Source organism: Neoarius graeffei, chromosome 11, assembly GCF_027579695.1.
Source record: "Neoarius graeffei isolate fNeoGra1 chromosome 11, fNeoGra1.pri, whole genome shotgun sequence".
NCBI lineage: Eukaryota > Metazoa > Chordata > Actinopteri > Siluriformes > Ariidae > Neoarius > Neoarius graeffei.
The window spans coordinates 79,111,926-79,128,455 of NC_083579.1; the positions used below are offsets into that span (position 1 = coordinate 79,111,926).

The following is a 16,530-nucleotide window of genomic DNA, read 5'->3' on the forward strand; positions in this document are numbered from 1 at the left end:
TGGTCTGTCATAAATATCTGAATTAATGCTTGGAAATTTGAGGTGATTCAGTTGGGAATTCATTTATCGAATGCAGTGTCCTGTACTAGTGAATTTCCACAAGGTGTAAAAATGGTTTTGGTGTTTGTTTTCTACTAATGGTGGAAACTCGAGAGGAGGAATCCATAGTCTAAAAATCACTGACTAAAAGAAAAATGTGTTTATTATATTTAATTTTTCAAAGCTAAAAATGTGATCTCATTCCTCCTTTTACATTTTTTTAAATTGGAAATCATTTTACAAACAACATTAATTTATCTCATTTCAATATTGTTATATTACATTATAATCAGTATATTATAATAATTTATCATAATCAATATGAATATACAATAGATTAGTATATGTTCAGTATGTTAGTGCATTTCAGATAAATGAACAAGAGTTGTTTATGTGTTGTTAGTCAACTAAACCTTTTTTTTCTTCTCTGAACCACTTGATATTGGAATAAATGTAATGTGGCCCATTACCTAAAATGTGTTTTTAGAAATATCGTGTGAAATATGCTTTCACTTCTGAGACTTGCAACTTTAAGAACCTCTAGCACACGTCTACTATCACTGGAAATTCATGTTCTAAAGTAAATATAATTTTGAACAGTTATTCCATGAAATCGAGTCGTACATGAGCTGATAGCCGACGAGGCGCATAGCACCAAGTTGTCTATAATCCATGTACGACGAGATCGAGTGGAATAACTGCTTTATTCTCTCCACATTCACTGGATTTTGAGAAACAGGGCATTTTTATTTTTATTTTTTGCAAATTCGATAAATAAAAACTTTATACAAAATGTCTGACAAAATCATTTCCACTTAGAATGTAAACAAACCGGCGAAATGACAGAAGCAATTTGTGAAAAAGGTGATAATAATAATTCTTGAAAAATAATTTAAAAAAAGATGCCTTCTTACCATTAAATACTTTTATCCCATATTTTCTTGCTTTTTTTATATTTTTGGGGGTTTTGTTTTCTAGTAGAGTTTTTATTTCGTCCTCGATTGGTTCAGCAATACGTTCCGCCATTTTCTTCTTCTTTAGGGTTTTTTGGCGGTTGGCAAACCAACTTAAAGGCGCATTACCGCCACCGACTGGGCTGGAGTGTGGAACAGGAGCTATTGGGGGGGGGGGGGGGGGGGGGGGGGGGACGATATTCATTGAGCTATTTCTGTTTCTTTTAAATACTTTATAACAAAGTGATATAGCTGACTTGATGGGCTCCACTATTTTGTTTTTGTCTACTCATGGTATATGAGCTGATATCCTAGTTGTAGAGTAGCCAATCAGAGCGTGCGATTGCTATAGCCAGCGAATGTGAATATAATATAATATAATATAATATAATATAATATAATATAATATAATATCATTAACCCTTTTTCCTAAAGAAGTGAGACGCATCTGAGAAGCTGATGGCACTCAGAAAGGTCAGTGTTTGTCTTATTATTTCTTTAAAAAATATTTTATACAATGTAAAAAATAGATGTGGATGTTTTGTTAATAATAATATCATGTAAATATGACTAAGGATGGGAGTTATGATGGTGAATAAATGAGACTTCATCTCCAAGAAAAGTGTCATGAAAATCCCAAAATTACTCCAATTGAGCCATGGATAGAATTCAAAACTTTGCTCTACAATGAAAGAAAAGAAAACAATTTAAGAAGGAAAATGCATGAAGAGAAACTCAGAGACGTTTGTGCTTTGTGTGAGACTGCACGTGAGCATTCAGTGTGTGTTTACATTGAGCTTATAGAATTGCTTAACCGTGACACATGTGTTTGGTTTTGTGGCAGAGTCAGCTGACTACCACACTGCTAACCTCTGTGGTGGCGGCGGTGTTTGGCTCGCTGCAGACTGGATACCACACCGGCAATGTCAACTCTCCAGCCAGAGTGAGTACAAGACTCTGGGTTGCATGGCACGAACATGCACGTCTCACTGAGTAAACTTTACAACGTTGTGAGAGCTTTCTGTTCAGCCAGCTGTGGTCTTGGAAGGCTTTATGTTTATAGACAGGTAACTACGATGTCTGGACTGTGTTGATTTATCGGCTCGGTGTGTGGATATTCTGCAACGTTCTCTGGTTGGTATTTCATCCCAAAGCTACCAGGATGGCCTTCCAGGTCTTAGTCATGTCTTTCAAGTGGATGAAATGCAGTCTCTTATAGTGTATTCATTAATTTGGTGAATTTGGCATACGAATGGTATCTGACGTCACAACTGCAAAACACATACCCTTTAAAAAGTGTGGAATGATGACAACCTTCTCACTGATATATACAATAGAACACTTGTTAATAAGGACCTTTGTCTAATTTCAAATCACATTCTGAGCCCCAGCACATAAACATTTGGTTGCAAGAAACTTGATGATGGGGGAAAACTACTGGAATCACTAGGCTACCAGAAATAAAGTCACTATTAACTCACAATCTACTAAATTCAAGTATATTTTTATTGGTTCTATTCTGTGCTCTGATTAGCTACTCTACTACTAGGCTATCAGCTCATATACCGTGAGTAGAGAAAAACAAAATGGTGGAGCGAGTTGCTGAACCAACTGAGGACAAAATAAAACCTCTACTCGAAAACAAAACCCCAAAAATTGTGATCAAGTATTTAAAAGAAACAGAAATAGCTAAAAGAATATAGTCCCCCCCACACCCCATCTCCTTTTCCACTCTCCAGCCCAGTTGGTGGCGGTAATGCACCTTTAAAGTGGTTTGCCAACAGCCAAAAAACCCTAAAGGAGAAGAAGATGAAGAAAAAGAAGAGAAGAGGAAACTCCCCAAAAATTAAAAAAAAGGAACAAAATATGGTGTAAAATTATTTGATGTTAAGAATTTACCTTTTTGAATTATTTTTCAAGAATTATTATTATTTCATTTTTCACAAATTGCTTCTGTCATTTCGCCGGTTTGTTTACATTCTAAACGGAAATTGTTTTGTCCGACGTTTTGTATAAAGTTTTTATTTATAGAATTTGCAAAAAATAAAAATAAAAATGCCCTGTTTCTCAAAATCCAGTGAATGTGAATAAAATAAAACAGTTATTCCACTCAGTCTCATCCTACATGGATTATGGACAACTCGGTGATACGTGCCTCGTCGGCTATCAGCTCATGTATGACTCGATTTCATGGAATAACTGTTAAAAGTACAGTAGATGGCCTGTTGATTTCATTAAATTAGTAAAATGTAGTTCTCTCTGAAATTTGGTCATTGTGATATATGTTTATTTTTGTAATATCTAAAAAAAAGGCCATTCTGTGGCTGGGAAGTTATTTAATTTGAGGGGATTAAAGGAAATAATAAGCATGAAATTGCTAGCTTTGCACAGTCAAGCAGAAAGAGGAAGTCCCTAAGTTTACCTTCTTCTTCTTTTGGGTTTTACGGCAGCTGGCATCCACAGTGTCGCATTACTGCCATCTACAGGTTTCCCTTTGAGCGTGCACTGACAGTTCCATCATTCTGTCACTAAACGAACAGCTGATCACACCGAGGTGCTCGCTGAGCGCCCATATTTATTAGTTTGGTCCTGCGTTTCCTTTCCTTCGTATATAACATAACATCTTTTCTTCTTGCTTTCCGTTACTGTAGTCGCTGTTTCACGTTTCAGTCGCACACTCGCGTCCTCCATTTTTCTCTCCTGTTTCAAATTTGTATCCCACAATGCCTTGTGCAAACGGGGAAAGTCCACCACGTGATGCATGACGTAGTATCTTGAATTGGGTCATGGTGAAGCAGGAAAAAATAGCAGAGAATTTCGATCCACATGGCCCAAAGTTCATTAATTGTTCTATTTTTAAAAACATAATAAAATTGGAAGTGTGTGATTCGAATTCAGTAGCTTTCGGTCACTAAACAAAAATAATTGGGGGTCGGGGAAAATTCTTTTTATAACTTACATCTGAAAAATCTGAAAGGTAGTCTAGCTTTAAATGTGTCCTGCTTTTACCAGTAGATATTGTCCCAAAGCAGCTTTACAGAAATCCCGAGTTCCCTTATGAGGAGACACAATTAGGAAGACACCATGCTCAAAAGTGCTTGTTATGTTTTCTTAACTCAGGTCATTGAAGACTTCATCAATGTGACATGGAACTCAAGACACAATCAGTCCATGCCAGACCAGAGTTTGATATTTCTGTGGGCTTTCTCAGTCAGCATCAAGGATTTCGGAGCCCTGTTGGGGTCACTGGGTGTCAAAGGCCTGGCTGATTCTTACGGGAGGTGAAAATTGGCTTGAGGAATTGCATTTGTTTTGAGAAATAAAATAAATAAATAAATAGAAAATACAAAATACCATTGAATTCTAACTTATTGGTTGTAATTATACTTTTAATCCTTTTTTTCCTGTAGGAGAAACGCCATTCTCATAGCAAACACTCTGTCTATCGCAGGCGCCTGCGTGATGTTCCTAAGCAAAGCAGCTGAATCTTTTGAACTTCTTATTATGGGCCGTTTCATTTTTGGCCTTTTCTGTGGTCTGGTGATGAGTCTGAACCCGCTGTATATCCAGGGTGTGTCCCCAATTAACCTCCGTGGTGCCTTTGCAACTCTCAACCAGGTTTCTTTTGCCTCTGGCATTTTCCTGGGCATGGTGAGAGAGACCACACACATTCTCTTCATGTCTTGTTCATCTTTTAAAACCTCTCTAATTATGATCTGGTTCTCATCAGAGGAAGACTAACCAAGACTAATTTTGTTGTTTGTTACAGGTGGTGGGCTTAGAAACAGTCCTGGGCACACATAAGCACTGGGCGTTTATGCTGTCTCTGTCCCTTATTCCAGCTGTCCTTCAGTATATAATCTTGCCTTTTTGCCCTGAGAGCCCACGCTATTTATTCCTCAACTGTGGCAAAGAACAAGAAGCAGAAGCTGGTGGGTGTGAGAGCAAATTACAGCTTCAGACTTTCATGTGTTACTAGTTATATCTTGTTTTATTCTATCCACATTCACTGGACATGAGCAATCACGCATTCTGACTGGCTACTCTACTACTAGGATATCAGCTCATATACTGAAAGGAGAGAAAAACAAAATAGCAGAGTGTATAAAGTCAGATATATCACTTTCTTATAAAGTATTTAAAAAAAAACAGAAATAGCTGAAAGAATATAGTTTTTTCCCCCCCGCAATACCTCCTGTTCCACACTCCAGCCCAGTAGGTGGCAGTAATGCACCTTTAAGTTGGTTTGCCAACCGCCAAGAAACCCTAAAGAAGAAGAAGAAGAAAATGGCGGAGCGTGTTGCTGAACCAACCGAGGACGAAATAAAAACTCTACTCGAAAACAAAACACCAAAAAATGAAAAAAAAAAAAAATCTCATCTCATTATCTGTAGCCGCTTTATCCTGTTCTACAGGGTCGCAGGCAAGCTGGAGCCTATCCCAGCTGACTACGGGCGAAAGGCGGGGTACACCCTGGACAAGTCGCCAGGTCATCACAGGGCTGACACATAGACACAGACAACCATTCACACTCACATTCACACCTACGCTCAATTTAGAGTCACCAGTTAACCTAACCTGCATGTCTTTGGACTGTGGGGGAAACCGGAGCACCCGGAGGAAACCCACGCGGACACGGGGAGAACATGCAAACTCCACACAGAAAGGCCCTCGCCGGCCACGGGGCTCGAACCCGGACCTTCTTGCTGTGAGGCGACAGTGCTAACCACTACACCACTGTGCCACCCCATACTACTACTACTACTAATAATAATAATAAGCAACAAAATAAAAGTATTTGATGGTAAGAACGTATCTTTTTTTAAATTATTTTTCAAGGATTATTATTATCGCATTTTTCACAAATTGCTCCTGTCATTTCACTGGTTCGTTTACATCAGGGGTCATCAAACTACGGCCCGCGGGCCAACTCCGGCCCGCCACCCCCCTTTGACCGGCCCCCCAGCCCCTCTGCCCCCCACCATTTGAACCGGCCCTATGAGGCAATCCCCAAAAGTGGTCATGGCCTATTTTTTTAAATTGCTTTTTGGCAAATAATAACATGCCTGCATATTGTATTTTGTTGATTTTATCAATTAAAATTGATATTCATTCATTCATTCATTCATTATCTCTAGCCGCTTTATCCTTCTACAGGGTCGCAGGCGAGCTGGAGCCTATCCCAGCTGACTACGGGCGAAAGGCGGGGTACACCCTGGACAAGTCGCCAGGTCATCACAGGGCTGACACATAGACACAGACAACCATTCACACTCACATTCACACCTACGGTCAATTTAGAGCCACCAGTTAACCTAACCTGCATGTCTTTGGACTGTGGGGGAAACCGGAGCACCCGGAGGAAACCCACGCGGACACGGGGTAAAATTGATATTTAGTTATAAAATGAACTATTCATATTTTCCGAATTTTCGTCATATGCTCGCGATCAAGCAGTGACAGGCAGCGCATGCGCAGAGAACCATCAGTGTTCAGGACAGCAAAATGGTGAGCAGTAAGTGAAAAGCTGACAGAGTGTGCAGAGTTTTTAAAGAACAGTGGACCACCAATTATTTTTTCGTTCAGTGTAAGGACCGTGCAGTTTGTATTGCATGTAAAGAAAATGTGTCAGTTTTCAAAGAATATAATCTGCATTGTCACTACGAAACCCGCCACAAAGAGTATGCTAGTTTGTGAGGGCAAACAAGAGAAGACAGGATTCGGAGGATGAAATGCGGACTGAATGCACAACAGAATGTATTCCTTCGCCAAACCCAGATCAACCAGGCTGCTGTCCGAGCTAGCTATAAGGCAGCTCACCTACTAGCTACCCATGGAAAGCCGTTTACTGATGGGGACTTTGTTAAAGTATGCATGCTTGCTGTGGCCGAGGAGGTGTGTCCCGACAAGAAGGATGCGCTCAACGCGGTGAGTCTCTCCGCACCTACTATGACCAGGCGAACCGAAGATTTGGGGGACAACGTGTATGACCAGCTGAATGAGAGAGCGTCAGAATTTGAGTTTTTTGCTTTGGCCATGGATGAGAGCAATGACGTGCAGGACACAGCACAACTGCTGTGATCTATTGATCTATTGCTCATATTATTATAATTTCACTGTTTTTTTATTTATTTATTTTATAGGCCTATTTATTTGACCTTTATTAAGTGCTGCACACAATTATTAATATTATTAATATCAACAGGCCTACCTACAATTTATAATTTTCCACTCACCTTTGCCAGTGTCAATCACCTCAACTAGGCAGATGTTTCTTACCTTGACAGCTTTGATGTTATTTTTATTAGAAAATAAATAAATGGAATATCTGTGGTCTTTCAAATTAAAAAGTGTGAAGACTCGATTACTACTTTTGCAAACCACTAGTAAAGATAAACAAATATATGCCAGGAATCAAGTGTTGATATACTGTAGTAGTGTGGATGGCTGTGCCAGGCTAGTAATCTCTACTACACAATGAGGCCTGCTGGTGGTCAGATTTGTCTGGGTCATACAATTCTATGTTATATAGCTGACCCAACCCCGGCCCCCCATCACAGTCAGGAATGACAATGTGGCCCCCAGAGAAAAAAAGTTTGGTGACCCCTGGTTTACATTCTCAGTGGAAATTATTTTGTCGGACATTTTGTACAAAGTTTTTATTTATCAAATTTGCAAAATTAAAAATAAAAATGCTCTGTTTCTCAAAATCCAGTGAATGTGGATAGAATAAAACAGTTATTCTACTCAATCTCATTGTACATGGATTATAGACAACTTGGTGCTACGCGCCTCATCGCCTATCAGCTCATGTACGACTTGATTTCGTGGAATAACTGTTAATTATCTCATCTGCATATCTCATTTTGATTTTATCTTCAGCTTTAAGAAGGTTAAGAGGAAACCCTGACAAGGTGACCAAGGAAATGGATGAGATGAGAGAGGAAGCATCTCACAGTGAAACAAGAATAACTATCAGGGAATTCTTCATCAAACGCTGCTATAGACAGCCCATAATACTTGTGTTAATCATCAACCTGGGCAGCCAGTTATCCGGATTCAACGCGGTTAGTGTTCATATAACAGAACTGAATAACATGCTCACCATCTTTGGCTTTGTGCTGTTTTGGGTAATGGCATGCCCTTACATTGGAGTGCAAAGGTTTTCAGACCATAAAAGCTAGACGGCCTTTCCATTTCATAAAATTGGTGAAATTTAGTTATTTCTGAAATACGGTCATTGTGATATATGTTTATTTCTGTAATATCAAGCAGACAGAGGAAGTCCGTGTGTGCTTGCACAGGTTTACCTTCTTCTTCTTCTTTTGGGTTTTACGGCAGCTGGCATCCACAGTGTTGCATTACTGCCATCTACAGGTTTCCCTTTGAGCGTGCACTGACAGTTCCATCATTCTGTCACTAAACGAACAGCTGATCACACCGAGGTGCTCGCTGAGCGCCAATATTTATTAGTTTGGTCTTGTGTTTCCTTTCCTTCGTATATAACATAACGTCTTTTCTTCTCGCTTTCCATTACTGTAGTCGTTCTTTCATGTTTCATTCGCACACTCACGTCCTCCATTTTTCTCTCCTGTTTCAAATTTGTATCCCACAATGCCTTGCATGAACAGGGAAAGCCCACGACATGATGCATGATGTAGTATCTTGAATTGGGTCATGGTGAAGCAGGAAAAAAAGCGGAGAATTTCGGGCCACGTGGCCTTAAATTCATTAATTGTTCTATTTGGAAAAAAAACCTAATAAAATTGTAAGCCTGTGATTCGAATTCAGTATCTTTCGGTCCCTAAACAGAAATAATTGGGTGTCGGGGAAAATTCTTTTTATGACCTAAACTTGAAAAATCTGAAAGGCAGTCTAGCTTTAAGACTAAATTTAGATAAGATAGATGAGTTTTTATCCAGCGCTTATTTTTAATTTGCTTTTTAAAAAATAACATGGGATTATTTACGAACACTATAGCAGCCCTTGGCATTAAGAATAATATCAAAGAGTCTCTGATGAGTGCGTGTGTGTTTTATTTCTCTTGAACATGAGTATAGCATCGAACACAGGACATCAAATACCATACACCGAGCACCATCAACACTAAAGAAAACAAAACACAAATAATTGACATAACATGGTTGTAAACAAATACACAGTTTTGCAAAGTATTGTTTACAGACAATGCTCTGAACGTCACACACCTTGTTTCACTTAACCAATTGTTCAAACCTCTAGAATTGAGCCAAATGTGCCCCATTAGCCTCCGCGTTCAAAGCCTCATGCTAAACGACAGTTCAACCAATGCACCGAACACAAACAAAACACACTCAAGAGACAGCACACACAAACTTTACACTGTGCATAAATGATATATCAGGATGACAGACAGCAAAGCTTTATAACATACTGTGATAATAAACCTCTGACGGAGGCACATGGGGAATATAAACACAGCAGCGAGCATCTGGAGCAGAACAAATACAGCTTCTTGAGCTGACAGCTCCGCCCATAACATGAATAATGAATGACAGCTCTGGCCACCACTCATTAGTGAAAAAAATTTCAAATACAGTGTCTTGCAAAAGTATTCATCCTCCTTCATGTTTGTCCTGTTTTGTCGCATTACAAGCTGGAATTAAAATGGATTTTTGGAGGGTTAGCACCATTTGATTTACACAACATGCCGACCACTTTAAAGGTGAAAATTGTTGTTTTATTGTGACACAAACAATACTTAAGATGAAAAACGGAAATCTGGAGTGTGCATAAGTATTCACCCGCCAAAGTCAATACATTGCTACAATTGCAGCTGCAAGTCTCTTGGGGTATGTCTCTATTACCTTAGCACATCTAGCCACTGGGATTTTTGCCCATTCCTCAAGGCAAAACTGCTCCAACTCCTTCAAGTTTGATGGGTTGCGTTGGTGTACAGCAATCTTCAAGTTATGCCACAGATTCCCAATTGGATTGAAGTCTGGGCTTTGATTAGGCCATTCCAAGACATTTAAATGTTTCCCTTTAAACCACTGCAGTGTAGCTTTAGCAGTATGTTTAGGGTCATTGTCCTGTTGGACTGTGAACCTTCATCCCAGTCTCAAACCTCTGGCCGACTCAAACAGGTTTTCCTCCAGAATTGCCCTGTATTTAGTGCCATCCATCTTTCCTTCAGTCCTGACCAGCTTTCCTGTCCCTGCAGATGAAAAACATCCCCACAGCATGATGCTGCCACCATCATGCTTCACTGTAGGAATGGTGTTCTCAGGGTGATGGGTTTGTGCCACACATGGCATTTCCCATGATGGCCAAAAAGTTCAATTTTAGTCTCATCTGACCAGATAATCTTTTTTCATGTGTTTGGGAAGTCTGCCACATGCTGTTGGGCAAACTCCAAATGGGTTTTCTTAAGCAATGGCATTTTCTGGCCACTCTTCCATAAAGCCCCACTCTGTGGTGTGTACAGCTTAAAGTGGTCCTATGGACAGATACTCCCATCTCCACTGTGGATCTTTGCAGCTCCTTCAGTGTTATCTTTGGTGTCTTTGTTGCATCTCTGATTAATGCCCTCCTTGCCCGGTCTGTGAGTTGGTATTGCAGTATGTCCCTGAGGTGGGTGGAATACTGAAGCACAGACAGGTGGGTAATGATATTTAAACACCATTCTTTTGTTTTGGAAATAGATTTTCAGCATTATTTAACTCTACACACATGCACACACGCGCTGTGGTCAGGAGACCCCACCTCTCTGCTCTCTGCTCTCCTTATCAACACTCGACCATCACTGAAACAGACACACACACACACACACACAATATCAATTAACAACAGGTGAGATCACTTTGCCACTCACCTTCCCTGGCCCCGCCTTCCATTCACAGTCCGGTGCTTGACCACGCCCCTGTTGCCACAGATATATTTTCCTCTTTTTCAATTCAGAAAGTACAGACGTTGCAGACCTTTACACTCATCTGTAATTACATTTATTTTATTATAAAACATGAGTATATTTAAAAAGAATAATTAAATACAGACATGTTTTGTTGAAAGGGACCTACTGCATATTATAGTTAACTTAAAGTCCAGGTATGTCGTTTCAAAAGAGAAGATGGGTTCTTTTTCCATTCCAGAATAGGAATGGTACAAATTAATGCTAATATTCTCCTTAAAACCCACAATATCATAGCATCTTTTCATCTCTTATTCATCACGAATTTGTTCACTTGTTCATGGTGGACACTGACTCTGTTCCTACCACCAGCCATCATTCAATATGACTCACGCATCATGAGGAGACTCATTTTAAAGTTTCATCATTTTAAGTCCTTCTGTTTCCTGGATAAAACACCACACTGTCTCTTACTTCACTTTCAGATCATAAATTATTCAACGGAAATATTTACCAGGGACAAATTTGAAGAAGCAAAATATCTGACACTTGGAGTGGGAGCCATCAACGTGGTGTTCACCATCGTGTCTGTGAGTGTCAGAACATTTCAGCATATCCAGAACGTTGTGCAATTTGGGGACATAATATGTGATGTTTATAAATTCAACCATGTACTTATAATGACGAAATTCTGTCCATTCATTTGTATGAACATTGACATTTTTGTCTCCTTGGAGACAAAATGCCTTGGAGCATTTTTTTTCTCCAAACATGAAGCTATTTTTTCATTTATTTCATGAATTGCCATTTGTTTCTTTTCAAAGTTGTTCCTGGTAGAGAGGGCGGGGCGCAGGAAGCTGCTCCTCACTGGCTTCCTATTGGTGGCTTTTTGTAATTTCCTTATGACCATCACAGACTCCTTGCTGGTGAGATGAATGCATGTGTTTTACAACAAAAGTAAACAAAATAGTTGTTTGTGGTGAATATACTCAACATAAAAAAAATCTGTGTAACAAAAACGATCATGTAATTTGCTTTATATCTCCTCAGGATGTAGTCCCGGACATTCGTGGTGTTCAGGTGCTTGTGGTGTTTATCCTGATTTCAGCATATGAGCTGGGTCCAGGTCCAATCTCTTGGTTCATTGGTGCTGAGCTTTTTGACCAGCCAGCTCGACCCATCGCCATGGCGTTCACCAGCATGCTTAACTGGGGCGGGAAATTCTTGCTAGCCCTCCTTTTCCCACCATTATTGGTATGTCTTTTCTAAAAAGAAGAGCTACTATAAATTACTTAGACTATATATATATATATATATATATATATATATACACGAGGGTAAGTCAAAAAGTTCTAAGACAGATGTTATAATTTCAAAAGGAATTCAAAGAAGGAATTCTCTGATGGAAACATCGCTTGCAGAAGTGTATGTGTGTGTATATATATATTTATATATTTCTATCCAGATTCACTGGATATGAGCAATCACATGCTTTAATTGGCTACTGTACTACTAGGATATCAGCTCATATGCCATGAGTAGAGAAAAACAAAATGGCGGAGCGTGTTGCTGAACCAACCGAGGATGAAATAAAAACTCTCTTCAAAAATGAAACCCCAAAAATTATGATCAAGTATTTAAAAGAAACAGAAATAACTAAATAAATATAGTCCTCCCCCCCACCTCCTGTTCCACACTCCAGCCCATTTGGTGGCAGTAATGCACCTTTAAGTTTGTTTGCCAACCGCCAAAAAACCTAAAGAAAAAGAAGACGACGACCCCCCAAAAATAAAAAAGCAACAAAATTTGGAATAAAAGTACTTGATGAGAAGACTGTATCTTTTTTTTTAATTTTTCAATCATTATTATTTTCGCATTTTTCACAAATTGCTCCTGTCATTTCACCGGTTTGTTTACATTCTAAGCGGAAATGATTTTGTCAGATGTTTTGTATAAAATTATTCATCAAATTTGCAAAAAATAAACATAAAAATGCTCCATTTCTCAAAATCCAGTGAATGTGAATAAAATAAAACAGTTATTCTATTCAATCTCATTGTACATGGATTATAGACAACTTGGTGCTACGCGCCTCGTCGCCTATCAGCTCATGTACGACTCGATTTCATGGAATAACTGTTAAATATATAAGAAAAGGCCAGTGAGTAACTGCATTATTCTACAGTAATAAGCAAGAGGTAGTAAAAGTTCAGAATATTTGAGTTTAAATTTAAAGAGAAACAGAAACGTTTTGGACATTCCTTCATTATCTCTGTAAACAAAGTATTCTGAAGCTGTTGGAGATGAAACAATTTGGTATTTGAAATGGCTGATAATGCAATAATTGTTGGAAAAACCTGACGGATACTTTTGCATGCAGCTGTTCAAGATTTACCACTATTTATTAATAACAGACTCGCTGGACTCTCAGGCTGTAAATGATTAGTATTTGTCTCCTTGTCATTGCTGGAGTTGTTTATTGTCTCTGTGGTACAGTAGGAGATGCAATCAGCTGTACATCGGAGGATACTGGCCCATCATTTTGTTAGCGCCTTTGTACCACCAGAATGAATTATTTCTCCTTTCCAGTGGTTAGATTCTTCAGCAACAAGTACAAAACATTAATGACCTCTCGCTTTGCATTTCTAGTTGTTGCTGCAGAAGCAACTAGAAGGCACTCAGTGGAGTGCAAACCTCTGCCAAGCCACATAGTAGAATATCCAGATATCAATTGTTCTTGGCCCATGGCCCATCTTTCCTCAAAATTTCATCAAAATCTGTTCACTACTTTTTGAATTATGTTGGGAAAAGACAGACAAACAACAAACGGAGGCAAAAACATAAGCTCCTCCACCAAAGTTGAGGAAGTAATGAAAAGTACAGAAAAAGTAAGTAAAAGCTACACTCTCTGAACTTTGGAATTAATGTAATGTTTTGTTCACACTAATTATCAATCAATCATCTATCTACTGGTTTTATTTCCTACAGCCTCAGAAACATTTTGCTTACACTCTCCAGAAACTTCTACTTCAATATCTATGGAATCAATTTTGTGCCAAAATGTTCATACAATACTTTTGAATAGGTTTACGGTTATTTAGCACAAACGTCTCTTAGCACAAATCTAAAGTCTCTTAGTGCAACTCTAAGTTCTTTAGTCCAAGCTCCAAGAACACTTAATCTTTATTATGAATACTTATTTGAACTGATCATGTTTAAAGATGCTTGATGGATTTTTTTTTAATGAAAGTTGCCGAGATTCCTATAGAAAACGAGCGATTGTATTTCCCCACTCTGCCATCTTGAAACCGCCATGTTTGATGGAGCCCGTATGTTAGTCACCAATCCTCCCTCCAAATTATTTAACACAGCACATCCCCTGATACAGTACACCGCTACAGCCAACCTCCAGGTTTGTTTTGTCTTTATTAAAGTGCTAAGCTTAAATTATTTAATATTTATTGTTTACAATTTGCTAATTTGATAAAGAATGAAAAGTGAACATGTCTGTGAAGATTCTCAGTCATCCAGGTCATAGTAAACTGTGGGTGGTAGAAAAGGGCACCCTAATGACTCGCTGGTCACACCCAGCCTCCAGTGACCCACACCAACATGATGCCTCAACGACACCTTAGATGAGCTTGTCATCAGAATTCTGATTCTGATCTATGAGAGGATAAATATCTGATACTCCCTATTAGTCAGACAGAACTGAGGAAGCCTTGCGGATGAGAGGTGAAACGTTTTCAAGAATCTTCAAGCAAGTCCAGTTGCCCTTTTCTACCACCCACAATGAAAAGTGAAGCGAAATTTACAAGATGATAAGAGTTTCAAGAAAACTTTTTTGTTTGTTCTTTATTTTCATTATCCTTAACATGCACAGCAGCAGAAATTCCAGCTTCCGGTCCCTAAGCAATCATAATAAACCCTTTCCTATATCAAGACGAGTATTTTTTTTTTATTGTAACCATAATCCAGAGTTGTGCTAAAGAACATAGAGTTGTGCTCAGAGACTTTAGAACTTGTGCTAAAAGACTTTTGTGCAAAACAACCGGATACCCAAAAACACAACCTCCTCCAACAAAGTTGAGGAAGTAATGAAAAGTATGGAAAAAGTAAGTAAAACCTACACTCTCTGAACTTTGGAATGAATGTCATGTTTTGTTCACAACAATTATCAATCAGTCATCTATCTACTGGTTTTATTTACTACAGCCTAAGAAACACTTTGCTTATACTCTTCAGAAAATTCTACTTTGATATCTGCCTTTATATATACAGCACTGTCTAATAAGTTGGCCCTTGGGTGCTCAGTTGGTTCTACTGATTTAATATCTGGAACAATATGTTTGATATCACCAGTAATCAGTGATGTTGATAAAACTGCTTCTGTTTTGTGTGTCCTGATTCATTTCCTTGTCAGTGTAAACATTAAGCATTCTTCATTTGTGTTCTTCATTCCAGGACCTGTGTGGAGCTTATATCTTCCTGCTCTTCATGTCCATGGCCTTGATAGCGTTTACTTACACAGTATTTCACCTCCCGGAAACAAAGGGCCGGACCTTTGGTGATATTGCTGCTGAGTTTCGTGGGGCTGAGAGCATTCCTCTGCATAACAAAACAAGTTTCAATACTTTTACATGAACAAGAAGTCACTACAATATTGTTCCTCTGGCTCAGGCACAGACAAGACCACACTGACCCTCAAGGAAGTGAATGCAATGCAATCAGTCTAGCGCGACAATGATTCATCTGTGATTTGAATATTAATAACTGTAACATCTTATTACCATTTACTACCAATTACTGAGTTCGGTGCAGTTTAGGATTTGTGTAAATTAACCAAGAACAAATAATAATGTAACCATATTGTTCTACAATAAAGAATAAAATATAACGCATTCACCCATCTGCGTTTACTTACGAGTCTAATACACACGTTTGTGCCTCTGTTAAACAGAGACCTATGAACAGTGTCACTAATAAACAGGGCACAGCACTTTGAATTAATTGTTTATAAAATCTGACATTTGTCCTGCTTACACCAGTTGTCCAAGTTTAATAAACTATGTAGAAACAGAACAGGACTGTGAGCTGGAAAGACTCCTTAATAATAACAATAATTCCATACAGGAGCAAGAGTGAGAAGAGTTCATGTTCAGATATTTGGTAATGTGCAGGCGGTGTGGGACATACTGTACCTCTGTGCGCCTGTTGGTGGGATTGTGGGCAGCTGTGTGACTGGAGTTATATCCAGACCTTCTTTTGGTGGACTTTTTTTTTATTATTATTATAAAGCGACCTTGGGTGTGAGAAAGGTGCTATACAAGTTGAACTATTATTATCTCATCTCATCTCATTATCTCTAGCCGCTTTATCCTTCTACACACTGTAAAAAATGTCCGTAGAATTAACAGGGAATTTATGTAAAATCATGACATAAAAAAACTGTAAATACAAAAACAATGAAGCAGTGTGTAATTTACATCAATATACTGTAAAACTCCTCACCAAATACCACTGTTAATTTAACAGTAAGAATATGTTGAATTGATCATATTTTTTTGTAGAATTTACAAATTGTTGTAGTTTAAACACAGACAAACTGTAATACTAAAACAGAATGTGATAGTTAAAATTACATAATTG

General features: G+C 38.6%; 1 protein-coding gene across 1 annotated transcript; it reads left to right on the top strand.

Annotated features, from left to right (window-relative positions):
* Positions 1 to 1,435: 1,435 nt before the first annotated feature.
* On the top strand, positions 1,436 to 15,692 carry LOC132894005 (solute carrier family 2, facilitated glucose transporter member 1). The gene is made up of 10 exons (XM_060933187.1): positions 1,436 to 1,466; positions 1,837 to 1,935; positions 4,113 to 4,273; positions 4,403 to 4,643; positions 4,762 to 4,924; positions 7,875 to 8,059; positions 11,367 to 11,471; positions 11,706 to 11,807; positions 11,932 to 12,135; positions 15,346 to 15,692. Exons 1-10 carry the CDS (start codon positions 1,452 to 1,454, stop codon positions 15,523 to 15,525), a joined length of 1,455 nt encoding a protein of 484 aa, XP_060789170.1. The 5' UTR covers positions 1,436 to 1,451; the 3' UTR covers positions 15,526 to 15,692.
* Positions 15,693 to 16,530: the final 838 nt, after the last annotated feature.